A 17,217-nucleotide genomic window follows, 5' to 3' on the forward strand; every position below is an offset into this window, starting at 1 on the left:
TTTGCTTTCCACAAGTAATGCAATTAACTTTTACTGACATCATTAAGGAGCAAGAAAAAGTTTCCCCAATGGGGTACTTAGCATTAGTTGAAGACTTTGGTTCTGAAACTCAAAAACGAAACTTTCAGGAGTCTGCCGACCGGCACTTGTGAACTGCTTCTGCTTTGGGCACCGCACAGCAAGAAAGACTAATGTAATGGCATCGGCTGCATGTTTTATACCCCTGATGACCTGAAGTCATGGAAGAAGGGACAGCAACCGACGCAGGACCCAAGACTTTATTAATCAGGCTGACTGAGGGCTACCTGCAAGCAGATAACCCAAATGTAATGACTGCAACAATGAAACACGAAGAACATCTTAGATATGGCCGGCTTGGCACCGATGTCAGTGACTAACCCCACAGGTTGAAGATCAAATGAAGATAATGTCAGATCTTCAAGTTACAGGTCTATTGGTATCCACTAATTCCTCTGAAAAATTTTGTACATTAAATCCAAGACACAAAAAGCTGCTATCCCAGAAACCATGGCCTACAATTCAAGTAGTGATTTAGGTACAGCACCGACCACTCAAACTAAAATAGCTATGGTGTGGAGAAGGGCAAAGGATGAAGAAACTAAAAAGCAGGCCTTCCTCAGACACAAAGTTGAACCTGGGACTTTTTTTCTCAAAACATTTGCCACCAGATGACGAATCAGAGCTTGGTTAGAACATGTAATGGAGATGATCACTTCCATTTGATTAACAATATATCCACTGTTTAATTTTGCAGTGCTGAAAGCAGCAAAAACTAGGAAGATCCACATTTTCTATAAGACTGAAAATATCACAATTCAAAGAATACCACGCCTTGAAAAATACTACCATGATGTAAGCAGATATCTAGTATTCAAAGAAAGCTTGCTTTTGAGAAGTCCATTTGCAGAAGTACCACCATGGGCGTTAAAAACAAAAAGGTCACTAATTTATGGTCTCAATTAACATGTGAAGACACATGGATGTATGCAAGAAAAAATGTATACGTATAGACAAAACATTTATAACCCTAATAGAATGGTTCTTCTTGTGTACAAGGGAGTTAACATTTATAATGTAAAGAAATCATTGGGTATGCTGACCATTTGCAATGTAGGTCATTCCATTTACTAATTAATAATTGAAGTCCAACAGTTTTGGATTAATGAAGATTCCAGCTAAAGCATTTAAATAGTTTCCATGGGTAGTATGAGTCGTATAGTATGTTCTATATCTATTCCTATATCTATCCACCTATCTGTCTAGCTATCTACCTATCAAATGGCAACTGGCTTTTTTTGTGCAATTTGGGCATCTAACATTTCAAAATGTGGATCCTGTGGAATCACTAGTGAGGATGGCATCCCTAAATACAGGCACTCCAAGCCCACCAGTTATCTTTCATAGCAAAAAATCATGCTGGCTGACAAATTACTCTTAACTGCTCGTACATATTACATTTTCCCTCACCCTTGAGGCTTCAGCCATGGTTGAATTGGGTCCGTGAAGGATCAGCTCATTTACCCCTTTATCACATTAAAAAAAATGTAAGTTAAATCACTTACAAGGGTTTTGGAAAAGAATGAGTCATCTGATGGACAGCATGTGAAGAAGAGTGACCACATTCCTTATTCAGTGGACTTCAGTCTACCAACATCTGGTTTCTGTCAGCTCCCAGACTTTATACCTATGCCTCTTCCACAAACACAATTTTTGTGTGTGTGTTAGGGTGGGGGTGTGCATGGCAACTACCAGTTACGCTGTAACTTTGATATGAAGACGTGAATACCAGAAGCATCATCTGTAAATGAGAGGCCTGTGCTGGTCCCAGTATGGATACCAATTTGTCTTGCAAGGTGAGGCTCTCAAGACAAGCACATGATAGTCCAGTGGGTGCACAATAGTTAGCGGGTGATAAGTAAATCCACACCAGTGAGGTTAGCAGAGGTCAGGTTTTAGTCTGTGACACTGGAGACCTGGGTTTGGGAACAGATATGGATAACAGGAGGCCACTCCTATGTTAAGGAGAATTAAACAATGAGTGACAAATCTTCCTGGGAGTATAATGACTGAAATAAAAATAATCAGTTGAATGGCAAAGAAATTATTTAAAGGAAATGGCCAAAAACACTTCAAGTTCCAGTCACTGGTAAAACAATATCCATTCTTTAGAAGCTGTCATGCTCCCCTGCAATCACATATTCAAACCGTGAGATTTCACCACTTGGAAAGGGAAAATACTTAGGTTTTCTTCCTTGACAAAGTTTGTGCAACTTTGGAGATGGAATTTTTTAGGAGCAGGAGTGTAGGGGAGAGCAGTGCCCTCACACAGGGGAGGTCAGGTTAGATCTTTGTACCCCAGGGTAAGATTTCTTTCAAGTTTGTAGACCTTTATGGTAGCCACTTGATGGCTATCTTTTATGGAGATTATGACAGCATATTTACATTTATCATAACCTATCAGTGCTATACTCGGGGTTGTAGTATATTATTACATGGGGCAAAATCGTTTACAGGCATTTCAATGTATAATTTTGATTTTTGTAACATATAACCCTTAATGCAATGTTTTGTGTCTCTGAGTTTGAATTACTACTTTCTTTCATAGGTAAGTACTCCGCTAGTTGCCCTTGTTGACCATTTTAAGCCTAGGCAATCACCTTGACCATAATGCCAACCCCTAACCCTTTGGTAAGGCTATTTTGTTTTGCTAATACCTACCGTTACTGTAAAGAGAGACTTACAGATGTCTCAGCAGTCATTATGTTACAAAACATATAGAATGACTACCAGAATGTATGTATTACACTATATATCCGTTACCTTCAATGCATATTCGTTAACAGTAGTGTTAATCTATACCTAATAATTGTAGCATCACACTAGTACAGTCATCTCTAGAATAACTGACCTCTGACTTCAGCTAGCTGACCTTTTCAGATAACTCATGTTGTACCCATTTTCAACAAAGTGTTGATACAAATTATTTCCAATTTACTGTTACTGCTGGTACCTACTGAACAATCTTCAGTACTCGGTCCTGTAGTCTCTGAGAAATGTGTGGGATGCGTCCTCCTGGGAAGCAGAGAAAACACTGTCGATAAAATACACAGAGCTGATGCTTCATGTTGCGGCAAGCTTGAAGAATTCTGTCATAAAAAAGACATAGTTACACAATATACAACCACTCCTCTGCAATAGAAGAACAGACCAACAGAATATGAGGCACACTACCAACATGAATGCTGTAAAGAATTCTTACACCTTAAGTCCTGTAACAAACTAAATTATGAAAACAAAGCGAGTCTTTCAACCCTAAATAACTCACATAACAAAATTACTATTGTTAATGACAGAGCTGCATTATAAACCCACTACGATGCCATCAGCAATTGCATGTTATTTTTAACAGTCAAAATACCCACAGAAACTTGCACAGACACTAAAATACAACGGTAAGAAATGGTTTTATTTAGACAGAACTGCATAATGAAATTATTATGAAATAAATCTACACTACTGGCATCTCCTTGAGAAACCTACAGAATAAATTATGAACATAACATATCATGATTTTTTGTTTTTCACAAACGTACCTAACCAGTAAAGGTTAAATTCGGCAGTGATCATGCACAAAAAATACAAGTTCCCCAACAACAGAAAAACAGATAGCCAACTTTAAGAGAAGTACGTTAACCAAGTGCCAGTCTTATCCTTTTCCTACCAAACTTCACAATAGCTTTTGGAAAGCAAACCGTCTTCTAGAACGTGAAGAAATATTTTGATGGTCATATCACAGCTGTAGCCTAGCAGATGCAAAATAGTAGAAGATTTGTGAATTTTGCAAAGAAAGAACTTTCTTTTCTTATTTCCTGCCACTGCTGTTAAAGTGAAGCCACTTTGCAGCAGCTGTGGCATTCATACATGGAAGTGACTTCTTAATGAAAAACGAAGGATAGAATAAAATAAGCCAGGCAGCTAAATGTTGGTTCACTACAAAAGTAAATAACACAAAACTTAAAATGTAAAACTGATCAACACAGCTAAAAGCATAACATATTTATTAAAGAAAATGTACTTCAGGCCAGAGCCCTTCCTCACGTCTAAAATGCAACATAAAGGACTCATTTTAAAACACAATTTAACCAGTAGCAGTGCCCAATCAATCATTAAATTAGCAGATCCTGCATCTCTTTAGTATAGGCTTTAAACTAAGGAACTGCAGCATTTAAATAAGGCGCACTATGTGCTTGCAGTTTGACAATCCATCTCATTTTAACCAATTCTGTATAATTTACTAAATCTCTTCCCTTTTACTTTCAGATATTAATTGTAACACCATAAAATGGAAAGTATGCCCCTGACAAACAGAGACATGTCTCGCAAGGGCATTCTGATTATTACTTTTCCGAATGTCATGTGTTGGTCGGTTTTACGTTTTAAGTTTTATGAAAAATGAAGGATCAGATTAGAGGATGACACGTCATTTGCAACCTACCATGCACTGCAGACATGTTTTCACTTTAACTTCCATTTTTTAAATTTTTTGAAGCAACGTAAATATTTTAACACATTTTCAGTTTGACATGCTGTGCAGTGTTGTGAGTGGTAAACTTATCATTTCAGACTGGTTGTTGAAACAAACGTTTTTAAGATTATATATTCATACAATACTAAAACTAGCCTCAATCAGTACTTACTTTCAAATATCAACAAATTGACATTGTTAAGCTTTTACATCCAATATCACTGCCTACTACTTTACCTAGTCAATCCCACGTTTGGTTTAATAGGACAGTTAAACACACAAAAAAAGAAGTTATGTACTCACCATAACGTTCCATCTGAGTAGTTATACTTCATTTTTCTGCAACCTGTGGATATACGGATCCGTATCGGATCTGAGCTGGCAACTTTCTTCTAGCATCTGCTCCAAGCTCCGAGCTCCTCCCCTTACCCATCCCATAATGCCCTACCATCTCCTATCTTCCCTCAGATCGAGTTTGCTGCAACTAACAATATATAAGCAACTCAGCCCAATAAACCAAACCTGAAAACAGGATAACGTCTGGGGAATGGAGGGAGGGAATGTTGCAGAAAAATGAAGTATAACTACTCAGATGGAATGTTATGGTGAGTACATAACTTCTTTATTTGAAGTAGTTAACTTCATTTTATCTGCAACCTGTGGGATAGAGTCCCCAGCTACTCCAATCCTGGGAGGCCCTTATGGAAGGATATTCCTGAGCACCGCAGAGCCAAAGGATGCTCTACCCCGTGAAATCAGATCCAATTTGTAATGGGAAATGAAGGTATGTGAATTGGCCCATGTCGCTGCTGCACAAATATCGTCCAAAGGTACACTGGACCAAAAAGCAGCAGAAGTCGCCATGGACCTGGTAGGGTGAGCCGTAACTACACCAGGAGGAGATAATCCTTTTGTTTTGTAGGCATGTGAAATGCAAAGAGTGATCCATCTGGCTAAAGAAACTTTAGAAATAGCTTTTCCCATAAATGCTTTGGAAAAGGAAACAAACAATTGGTCAGTCTTGCGGAAAGACTTCGATCTCACAAATGGAGTTTGTATTCACCTTTATTTTGGAAGTTGGGAAAGAAAACGGGCAGATTAATGGACTGGTTTATGTTAGCTTCAGATGCCACTTTAGGTAAGAAGGAAGGGTTAGTACGGAGGGAGACTCTATCCTTATGGAAGACCAAATATGGAGGCATGGCAGACGGAGCTTGAAGCTCAGAAACTATCCTAGCCGATTTGATGGCGACTAGGAAAGCTGTCTTCCATGACAAAACTTTCAAGTTCACCGAAGCTGCAGGTTTGAAAGGAGGAGCCACCAATGCCTGTAAAACAAAAGTAAGGTCCCAAGGAGGTACAGAATCCTTGACAGGGGGCCGTAGCAGAAAGGTACCTTTAAGAAAAGCCTAGAGAAGGCTAAGGCCATGTTGTCTTCACCAACGTGAAAACTGGAAATGGCTGCCAATTGTACTTTCACTGTGGAGGAACTAGCTCCTTGCTGAAAGATACCAGACAGTAAGTCCAACACCGCTGGAACAGGGGCTGTAAAGAGATCTATTTTTCTCTGTGATGCCCAAATGGAAAAGTGCGTCCATTTACTGCAATAAAGTTTCCTAGTGGAGTCTTTAAGAGAGGCCACCAGAATGGATTTTACCTGTGATGAAAGACCAGGAGTCCTGGCAATTAACAGAACTGGAGCAACCAAGCTGTTAGCTTGAGGCTGCCCAGATCGGGCGGACGTGTCCCCGACGGATGGGAAATTAGATCAGGGCAGGGATCCAGAACCCACTGGGGAGCAAAGAGATGAGACCAAAGGAATGGGAACCAAAAAGGCCAGAACAGAACAATGAGGATCACTTTGCACCATAGTCAGCAAGCTTTCTGAAGAAACTTCGGAATGAGAGGTAAAGGTGGATAAGCATACAGAAGCCTGGGGGGCCAAGCATAGACTAGAGCGTCTCTGGGGACATCCCCTGGTGAGGGAATCAGAGCGAAGAAATCACTGCACTTCGCATTGGAAGGAGATGCGAAGAGATCGTAGCAAGGCTGACCCCATGCAAGGAAAATCTCCTCCGCTACTGACTGTTTCAGAGACCACTCGTAAGGCATCAGAATGGCCTGGCTCAATCTGTCCACTAAAATGTTGGAGCGGCCCAGGATGTGCGTTGCTATCCGAAACCGACCGGTGGAAATCGTCCATTCCCACACTCTCATGGCCTCGTGACATAGAGGGTAGGATCTGGTTCCCCCCTGCTTGTTGATATACCAGATGACAGACATGTTGTCTGACTGAATTGCAATCAATCTGAGTGGGAGGACTGTGTGAAAGGCTTCAAACGCTAAAAGCACTGCCCTCATCTCTAGAGCATTTATGTGCAAATTGGTCTCTGTCTGGGACCACGTGCCTTGGACTGTCCTTCCCGAACAGTGTCCCCCCCACCAGAGTTGCGAGGCGTCTGTGGTCACTGTGGTTTGGACTGGGGGTGACGCAAATGGGCGTCCTTTTGATATCTCCGGTGAAGTTAACCACCAAAGAAGAGATGTCCTGCAGACGTGACTGATCTTGATCGGAAATTCCATGGGTAGGTCTAGCCAAGACCACTGAACAGCTAGAGTCCATTGAAGAACCCGCATGTGAAGGCACGCATAAGGGAGAATAGATATGGCGGCAGCCATGGAGCCCAGAGCCCAGAGAACCTCGCTCGCCTTTGAAGACTTGGAGTTCGCTATCTGAGCTATGTGGCACCTGAGATGTAGAATCCTGTCTGGAGTTAGGAATACCTTCATCTGCAAGGTGTCTAACCGTGCCCCAATGAAGTCTAGAATTTGTACTGGTTGCAAATGGGATTTGTGAACATTGACTGTAATTCCTAGTAGGTCTGCTAACCGAATAAAATAATCTCGGGCCAGACACAAGTGATGCTTGTTGTGCGCAGCAACACCTGAATACCCTGAAGCCTCAGGTGAACCGCTACAACTGCCATTACCTTGGTGAACACCCTGGGGGCTGTGGTGAGACCAAAGGGTAGGGCACTGAACTGAAAATGACTGGCTCCCAGCCGAAAACGCAGAAACCTCCTGGAGCTTCTGTGTATTTTGATGTGGTAGTAAGCATCCTGAAGGTCGAACGAGCACATCCAGTCGCACTCTCGGAGATAAGGTAGAATGGACTATAGGGTGACCATCCGGAATTTCTGTTTGGCTACCGACAGGTTTAATGTTGACAGGTCTAGAATGGGCCTGAGGTCCCCCATCTTTTTTGGCACCAAAATGAACCTTGAGTAGACGCCTAATCCGGACTGATTGGGGGGGACCTTTTCGATGGCTCGTTTGAGAAGCAGCTTTGAAACCTCTAGAGCTACGGCCTCCCTGTCAGTGGGCGAAACATCCGGGAGGTGTTTCGTAATATTTGGAGGGGCAACGAAAGGAATACAGTAACCTCTGGATATTATCTGAAGAACCCAGAGATCTGTCGTAATGGACTCCCATGCCGCTGGGTGTAAGGACAATCGTCCCCGACAGCTTCCAGAGTAGGACAGTTGGGCAACCCCTCAGGGCTGCTGACCGGGTCTATCAGAGAAGAGTTCCCTAGACCCGAAATTCCTGGGACCCCCTCTACCTCTGGGTCGGCGTCGATCCTGTCCCCCTCTGCCTCTGGGGGAATAGCTGTACTGAGAATTCTGTGAAAACTGAGATTTTTGGAACCACATCTTCTTCTGCCCTCTGATTCCTAGAGAAGGACCGCTGAGGGTTAGAGAAGCTGACTCCGACGGCAGACAAAGTCTTCCCGTCCTTTTCGCTCTGGACAAGTGTGTCACGTACTGTCTTCCCAAAGAGGGAAGAACCGTCGTAGGGAGCGTTGATAAATGACGTCTTGAAAGAGTCAGCGAACTGACACAATCTGAGCCAGGCATGACACCTCATGGCTATGCCTGTCCCAGCCGCCCTAGCTCCTCCTTCCATGGCATGGGAAAGTAGCCGCATAGATGTGTTTGAGACTGACTTCAGAGTAAACATTTTCGCTGAGAACAGCTGTCTGTCCTGCGGTGATAAAGACTCTGGGGGCAACTCAGCGAATTCCGCAGCAAGGTCTCACTGAAGCCAAATCACATGTGCCAAATAATTAAGCGCACGGATAGAAAAAGTCGCTGAGGAGTATACGCGCTTCCCAAACCTATCCACTGACCTGGACTCCTTGTCTGGAGGGTGGACTAAAACTCTTCTGTGCTAGTTCCTTCTTTGTGGCCGCTGCGACCAACATCCTTTCGACCAGGGTTGTCTATCAGAAGGGGGAGATAAAACCTTGTCAGGGCGTTTGGGGATGGGCTCTACGGTGTCAGGCTCCATCCATGCCCTCGTGGTGATGAAGTCCACCAAGGGATCTGCTGGTGGGGACACCCAGGAAGTAGATGGGCCCGTGCCAAAAGCCTCCAGGAACACTGACTCATCCCCAGGTGGTTTTGGGGGTGACCAATCTCCTCTCTGGCGGAGGATCTCCATAATTTCTCCGAAGGAGATGTCTTTGGGAGGTGACCTGGGGGAACCTTCTCCTTCATCTAAGTCAGTGTCAGTAGTGAGGAACTCGGGGAGTCCAAGTGCCTCCTTTTGCACTTGCGCTTACGGTGACACTCTTCAGTGGGACTTTCAGAAGGGGATCCGCGAGCCGCAGGGGTTTTCTCGGGGAAAATGACCTGGGGATCCTCTGGCACAGACTGTCCCTGAGACAGGATGAAGGGAGTCGCCAAATCCAGGGGGCCTGGATGTTATCCGAGGGGATGGGCTGGGGTCTCAATCCCTGGGAGAGAACCCTCTTCCACCACTTCAAAGGCCGAGGGAGAAGTCCTCCCCGGATCCAAAGCAGGGACCAGAGCCGAAGACAGGGTTGCCTGAGGTCCGAGGGAACGGATCGGATCCAAAAAGGTCAGAGCCGAAGAATCCATTCCCCCGGGTCCGACTCCCTGTCCGCGGCTCCAAGAGTCACTCGAACAAGTCGGATCCGAGGAACTCAAGGTAACAGCCTGAGTCGAGGTTGGAGGAACTGTTGGCACCGAGCTACCAGCTCCGAAAAACCTCAGATCCAAGAGCCCCGAAGCTGAAGCCCGGCGGCAAAGAGGCATGGAGTTCACCCATCCAGAGGGAGAGGGACCTGGCAAGACTCGCATCTGAATTTGGGTCTAAATAAATCTCCGCATCATCCTGTACATATCCATGTCAGATAGGCTCAGAGTCGACCACGAAGAGGCCACGGACTCGGATCTGGCTGGTCTGCGCAGTGGGGTGGAGGGCCCTGGATCCGAATGTTCCAAAGGCTCTGGTGAGAAACGAGGAGACCGGAACAGAGGAGAAACAGGCCTCATGGTCTTAGATGGGGCGGGCTGAGAAAGAGCTCCCTGTATTGGGATCTCTTATGATGCCTCTCCTTTTTCTCCCTTTTTCTCTGCGCCTTTTCTTTTCCTTCTCTTTTTCTTTATCCTTGTCTTTGTCAGACTCGCTGACTGAAGATCTGTCCTTTGGAGACCCATCGCCAGACGAAGAGGGAGGTTGAGTCCCTGTCTGGGGTGGTACACTAGCAACCGAGGCAGATTCCAGCATGGCAACAGGGAGAAGGCCTTTGGTAACTAGCTTGGCCTTATGATCCCTAAGGGCCCTAGGGTTGAAACCTGAACAGACAGCACACTGAGTGGACAAATGTGCCACTCCTAAGCATATCACACAAAGAGTGTGACCATCGGCAGGGGAAAGCTTATGGCCACACACTGTACATTTTTTGATCACAGGCTTTGGCTGGTCAGCCATAGTCCTGCACTCCAAGGTACAAGTACTACCTTTCCAAAAACCACACACACACAGGTAGGGGAAGGGCAGGCCTAACTACTACTCTATACAAAAAATTTTTTTTTTTTTTTTTTTACACCAACGACCAAACGTGATACTACAGAAGGGGAGGAAAGGAAATCTTAGTCAAGCACACCTAGATATCAGCAAAATAATTTCTACTTATTATCCCTGAGCTCACAGCAAAGGAGACCATGATGCACACTACTGGCGCGACAAACGAGATCTGAGGGAAGATAGGAGATGGTAGGGCATTATGGGTAAGGGGAGGAGCTTGGAGCAGATGCTAGAAAAAAAGTTGCCGGCTCGGATCAGATACGGATCCGTATACCCACAGGTTGCAGATAAAATTAAGTTTACTTCAGATTAACTATTTACAGCGTAATTTGAGATCGGGAATTACTTAGAAACCAAACTGTTTAATTTTTTTCTACATTACAAATTTAAACAACTGGACCAGTGACTTCACACCTTACAGTGGATCCTGCTTTATTAAACAGATATCCATCTTAGGCACTTTGTTCCAAGTCAATGATCATTTCAAGCTCAACTTCCAATACATTTTCTTTTTTTAACGGTGGAGTTTTGTTTCTAGTCTATAATAGTTCTCATTTTTAAATTTCTAATGTCTATAATGATCTTTTTCACCTCTCTTACCAGTGATTTGTCTTTCATTTTCCATATTCTAGATATGACTTTCCTATCCATATTCTAGATATGGCTTTCCTAGCCACTGTCAGCACTAAAGAAGTAACACTTTCCCCCTTCAGTAGGTTATTTTACATCAACATACATAGATAAAAAAAGTACAGTTTTGTACCTACCATAAATGTAGATGTTCGAGGATTCCCTTGCTGCAGTCCTGACTATTGGGTATAGTCCGCGTCCCAGTCGGCCCGAATATCAGAGAACGCCGGTCATGGCGCCTTAGACTGACGTCAGTACGTCAGGGTACTAATGCGCATGACCGACGTCATTTCCTCAGTCTTTTCTTGCCCCAGATGTCAGAAGACCCAAAAAGACAAGTCCCAAAAACAACCTGCACCAATAAACATGTACAATATATACAGTAATATATACATACAAAAAATATAAGCATGTAAAGACACCTACACAACCACCCTGAAACACAGAGGGGAAGGAGGTGCAGCAAGGGAATCCTCGAACATCTACATTTATGGTAGGTACAAAACTGTACTATGTTCTTCGTCTTCCCTTGCTGCAGTCCTGACTATTGGGTAGAATCCCAAAGCAGAGGTAAGGGAGGCTGGCAAATTATAAAGTAGCAGGAGCTGACAACATGCCTTGTAAAACAGCTGTGGCAAAACCAGCTCTAGACTTAGAGTATATAGGCAGGTGATAATGCCTAGAGAAAGTATGCACTGAACTCCAAGTAGCTGCTTCCAGAATATCCTTAGTTGCCACCCCTTAGAAATGCTGTTGAAGTGGCAGTAGCCCTAGTGGAATGAGGCCTAATCCCAGCTGGAACCTCTTTGCCATGATGGGAATAACAAAATGCAATGCAAAAGCCAATCCACCTAGAAATAGTTTGTTTTGACACAGGTTTGCCCTGTGAACTTAAAGCAAAAGAAACAAGTAACTGCTGAGACTGTCTAAAATCTTTAGTCCTGCTCAAATAATAACGCAATTGCCTGTGTACATCTAAAGTGTGCAAAATCTTTTCCCCTTAATTTTGAGGATCTGCAAAAAACGTAGGCAAATGAATAGTTTGGTTTAAAGCCACACTAGAAACCACCTTAGGCATAAAGGAAGGATTAGTACGTAATGATACCCTGTCCTTATGGAAAATCAAAAGGGCTCTACTGCCATAAGGGCCTGCAACTCAGACACCCTTCTTGCAGAAGTAATAGCCAACAGAAAAGCCGTCTTCCATGACAAATATTTCAATTCAGCAGTAGCTGCCGGCTCAAAAGGTTGTAGAGTAAGTTTTTCCAACACAAAATTGAGATCCCAAGCAGGAGTAGGAGCTCTACGTGGGGGTCTTATATTCTTTGTCCCTCTAAGAAACTGCTTGAACAAAGGATGCGAAAACAAAGGTGGGTCACAATCATAGTGAGCTGAAATTGCTGCAGCATGAATCTTTATGGAAGAGAAAGACAAACCTTTGTCCAATAATTCCGTAAGATATTGAAGAGCCACACTCAAATTAGGCTCTGAAATCTCCAAATTCTTTGCTGTACACCAAAATAAAAATCTCTTCCATTTTTCTGCGTACACTCTCCTAGTACTAGGCCTTCTAGCTTCCATAATCACATTTAAAACTTGTTGAGGAAGCTGAGACCTTCCATGATTCAACACAGAATATGCCAAGCTGTGAGATGGAGAGATTGAAGCTTGACATTGAGCAGATGACCGTCCCTCTGAGATAACAGATGAGGAATCAGAGGTAAAGGCCATGGAGGCTTCTTTACAAGACTCCTTAGAAGTGGGTACCAGTGTTGCCGAGGCCAATCTGGAGCTATCAAAATCATCCTTGGCCTGTCCTGTCTGACCTTTAGTAATACCTTTGGAAGAAGAGGTAGAGGTGGAAAAGCATAGACATGAAGGTTTTTCCAACTGAAAGACAGAGCATCCACTTTCCAAGCTGTGTGATGAAACCCCTTTGTGCAATACTTTGGCAGCTGGTGGTTTAGTGGAGAAGCGAACAGATCTATGTCTGGAGTTCCCCATGACACTGTCAATTTCTGAAATACATGAAGATCCAGTTTCCACCGTGGGGATCCATGATTTGTCTGCTTAAAACATCTGCTAGGGAGTTCTGTGCTCCTGGCAGAAACCTTACCTGAAGAGTCAGTTGCAGGCTTAACGCAGTCTCCCATAAAATCATTGCTTGCCTGCATAGAGGATAAGAATGTGTTCCCCCTTGCTTGTTGATGTACCACATGACAGTTGTGTTGTCTGTCAGAATCAACACCTGCCCTGGAAGAAGTAACTCCTTGAACGCCATCAATGCAAACTGGACTGCTAACATCTCCTTCATGTTGATATGTAGATGCTGTAGTCTGGCAGGCCACTTGTCTTGTATCCACTTTCCATTTAGATGAGCTCCCAAGCAGTGTCCGAGGCATCTGTCGTTAAAATCTGACTCGCCTCTGGCCGGGTCACAGAGAGTCCCTTGTTTAGGTGACATTCCTGAGCCCACCACAAGAATTCCTTTTGAAGGCAAGGTATTATTTGAATGACAGTGTCCAAATCTTGGCAGTGCTGTGTCCATACATTTTGAGATACCATTGCAGCTTCCTCATATGCAGTTTGGCATTGGGAAGCACCAGAATACAAGATGCCATGAACCCTAATGCTTGAAGGACTGTCCTTGCAGTCAGCACGGACTGATGAGATAGTTGATGGAAGTAAAGTGACAGACTCTTTTGTTTGTCCGGGGTTAAAAGGCCATCTGGGCTGCTGTATTCAGTCTCACACCCAGAAAGCACATGTCTTGAGAGGGTACTAGACTGGACTTTATTTCGCTCACAGAATACCCTAGGCATCTTAGCACTGATATGACATATTCCAGATGCTGTAGAAGGTGTTCTTTCCTTCAGCCAGAATCAGGCAGTCGTCCAAGTAAGGATAAATTTGAATGCCTTGAAGCCTGAAGTAAGCTATCACTGGAGCCAGAACCTTTGTGAATACTCTGGGCGCAGTAGATAAGCCAAAGGGCAATGCAGAGAACTGATAATGATAATCTCCAGTTGAAACCGCAGATACTTTCTGCAACTTAGCCTTATGGGCACATGAAGGTAAGCTTCCTTGAGATCCAAAGTTACCATCCAGTGATCCTTGCCCAGCAGAGGTAACAGTTGCTGTAACGTCAACATCTTGAACTTGGGAATGTCCAGATAAGTGTTGAGGATAGATAAATCCAAAATTGGTCTCCACGTATTCCCTTTCTTTGGTACTAGGAACAGGCGAGAATAAAATCCGAAGCCCCTTTCCGACACAGGGACTGGCTGAATAGCCCCTATCTGGAGTAACTGAGAAACTTGCTTGAGAGCCTCTTTTCTTTGTGGAGGAGGAACATCTGGCATGCCTTTGAAAGGGGGCATTGTGTGGAAATAAAATCTGTACCCGTGATGAATGATATCCAGCACCCATCTGTCTTGAGTGATTAAATCCCAATTTCCTTTGAAAAGAGACAATCTTCCTCCCAAAGGAGCTGCCAGACGAGAGTCCACTGGCAGCTGAAAAGGCAGGTCATTGGTTATGCTTACGAAAGGACTGACCCCTGCCCTCACCAGAAGTCTGAGCAGGCGAACTGTCTGATCTAGGCCTAAACGAACCTTGAGCCCTGCCCCTACCACGTCTAGACCTACCCCTAGACTGGGAACCATAAGCAGGATATGTCCACCCCTTAGCAGGCCAATTTCTACTAAACTCGGAGGCTGCACCTGCAAAAATCTTTAACAGTCTGCATAGACTTAGCTTTGTCCTCCATTTTCTTTAAAACTGCTTCCACAGGCGGTCCAAACAACACATCAGACTGTAAAGGAGCATCCAAAATCCTGGTCTTAACATGCTCAGCTAAATTCTGATCCTTCAACCATGCATGTCTGCGAAGAACAGAACTAGTAGCAGCCACCCTCGAGGAGGCCTGAACAGCATCAAAACCACACTGCAAAGAATGCTTACCCACTTGTTCAGACACATGAACCAAATCCAGCAATTCTTTACACTCAATACCTTCCGCCAAAGCATCCACCTTAGATTTCAATTGGGAAAGGAGATAATTCTGATATTTCAGCATATGAAATTGACAATTCAACGCCCTCATGGCCAGAGTGGAAGAAGTATATATTTTCTTACCCCACCTATCCAAAGCCCTTGCCTCTTTATCAGAGGGTACAGGATTTTTAACAACAGAAGCTTTAACACCTTTAGGCCCCTGAGAAACAGTTTCTGGGTCCGCCCTGGGACTCTTAAACAAATACTTATGAGCTTCGGGCACCCTATAATATCTATCAGGCTTAACAGGAGCAGGAGGCAAGGAATCAGGGTTCAGAGAAGCCTCTGCAAAACATCCTCCACCACATTCAACACAGGAGGAATAGCTAAGGGCCTATGCTGAGGCAAAACAAGAATTCCCTAAGCCTTTTCTGGAGTCAGAGTAATCTTGGCCTTCCCATTTAAAGTGCTCCCTCATGGAGTGAAGAGTCTCTGAAAATGAAAAATCCTCAGGAGGAGAAGCTGAAGGAGTGGAATCATCCACATCAGAATCAGAATAAGCAGGAAACTCTTGCAAGTCTTCCACAGAAGACTCTGAAGCCTGTGAACATTGTTCAAAACTATCAAACTCCTGTTCCACCCTAGGCCTCTTATCAGGTGGGGGCATAGAACCTCTAATCAGAGTAATCAAATCTTCAGCCATTTTAAGCATATGTTTCTTAGGCACAGAGCGCGAAATGCTAGGAGAAGCCCCTACAGAAGCTGAACTTGGCCTTCCTCTAAAAGAAGCCCTGGAAACAGAAGGAGAGGCCCGAACTACCTTGGGAAGAGAGGGAAGAACAGTTACCTGAGAAGCCCCCTCAGCCTGGCCTACTTCCTGAGAGGGCACATCCTGTAACAGTAAAGTATCTGCCTGAGACTCCATAGAGACTCCTGGCAAAACCTCTGGCTCCCCTGAGCCTTCTGAAGGACCGAGGTCCGGGACTGCCGGTTCCTCACCCCTAGACTTCACTGTTTTGTCCTTGCGCTTCTTAGATGAAGCAGGCGCCGGAGCATCCGACGGCATAGTATAATTGCAACGCTTCCCAAACACTAACCTAGCACAATCAAGCCTCCTCTTAATAGTGCGCTTATTAAATCTAGCACAAGAGCGGCAACCAACAACGTCGTGCTCAGGCCCTAAACAAGGTATACACAATGTATGATAATCCCTATGCGGTATCTGCTTCCCACAAGAAATACAGTTATTCACTTTTCTGACATCCGGTAATATACTGAGGCAAGAAAACCAAAATGTTCTAACGGGTTACTTAGCCAACTCTGTACTCGGTCTGAAACTCCGGTTCGAAAATCTCAGAACGCCAACCTGCACTCGCAAAATTGCTTCTGCATCGGACCATGCGGCAAAAAAGACTGAGGAAATGACGTCGGTCATGCGCATTAGTACCCTGACGTACTGACGTCAGTCTAAGGCGCCATGACCGACGTCAGCCTTATACTCTGATATTCGGGCCGACTGGGACGCGGACTATACCCAATAGTCAGGACTGCAGCAAGGGAAGACGAAGAACATCTACTGCATATTGTTTTTAATGGATTAGCATTTCTTTAAGCGGAAAATGCGTATTAGATTCTTCCATTGACCTTTATTTGCCCTATATATTTTAGGGTTTTTGCACTACCCATATTGTTCTGAAGCAGACATCCTATTTAACTATAGAAAGGACAAAAGTGCTTAACTTTTTATGCTTTGTGGTTTAAATAAGTTTTTTGTTACAGTTGAGTTATTGGTCCAGAAAATGCTATTTACATCCATACATCTTTGTGCACTAACACTACCATCTTTAGGTCATTTCTGTACTGAAACAATGTTGTCCATTCCCAAAAACATACTCCCAAAAACCTCTTTCTGAACCATTACATCTCCAGCATATGCATCTGCACTTAGGAGAATATTTTTTCAAGTTTCTTAGTAGTATAGAAATATTTCTGCAATCAATTCTATGCACAAATTCTACATTTTCTTGATCTAGCTGTATATCTATGATGACACCAGCCTCCCACACAGCTCATCTGTAATATCTTTAAACGCTCACTTCCAAACATTTTTACCTTTATAGTACATTGTCTTTTCAAACCTAATATTGCCT

At 43.9% G+C, this 17,217-nt stretch overlaps 1 protein-coding gene across 1 annotated transcript in view; it reads right to left on the bottom strand.

Annotated features, from left to right (window-relative positions):
• Positions 1 to 17,217, bottom strand: part of HPS1 (HPS1 biogenesis of lysosomal organelles complex 3 subunit 1) — a 946,304-nt gene that overhangs the window by 172,028 nt on the left and 757,059 nt on the right. Inside the window, exon 17 of the mRNA XM_044056829.1 lies at positions 3,036 to 3,167. Coding sequence (XP_043912764.1) covers positions 3,036 to 3,167 — 132 coding nt within the window. The remainder of the gene's footprint in view (positions 1 to 3,035; positions 3,168 to 17,217) is intronic.

This window comes from Protopterus annectens, chromosome 14.part0, assembly GCF_019279795.1.
Source record: "Protopterus annectens isolate FY-2018-M chromosome 14.part0, PAN1.0, whole genome shotgun sequence".
In the NCBI taxonomy this organism is placed as follows: domain Eukaryota; kingdom Metazoa; phylum Chordata; order Ceratodontiformes; family Protopteridae; genus Protopterus; species Protopterus annectens.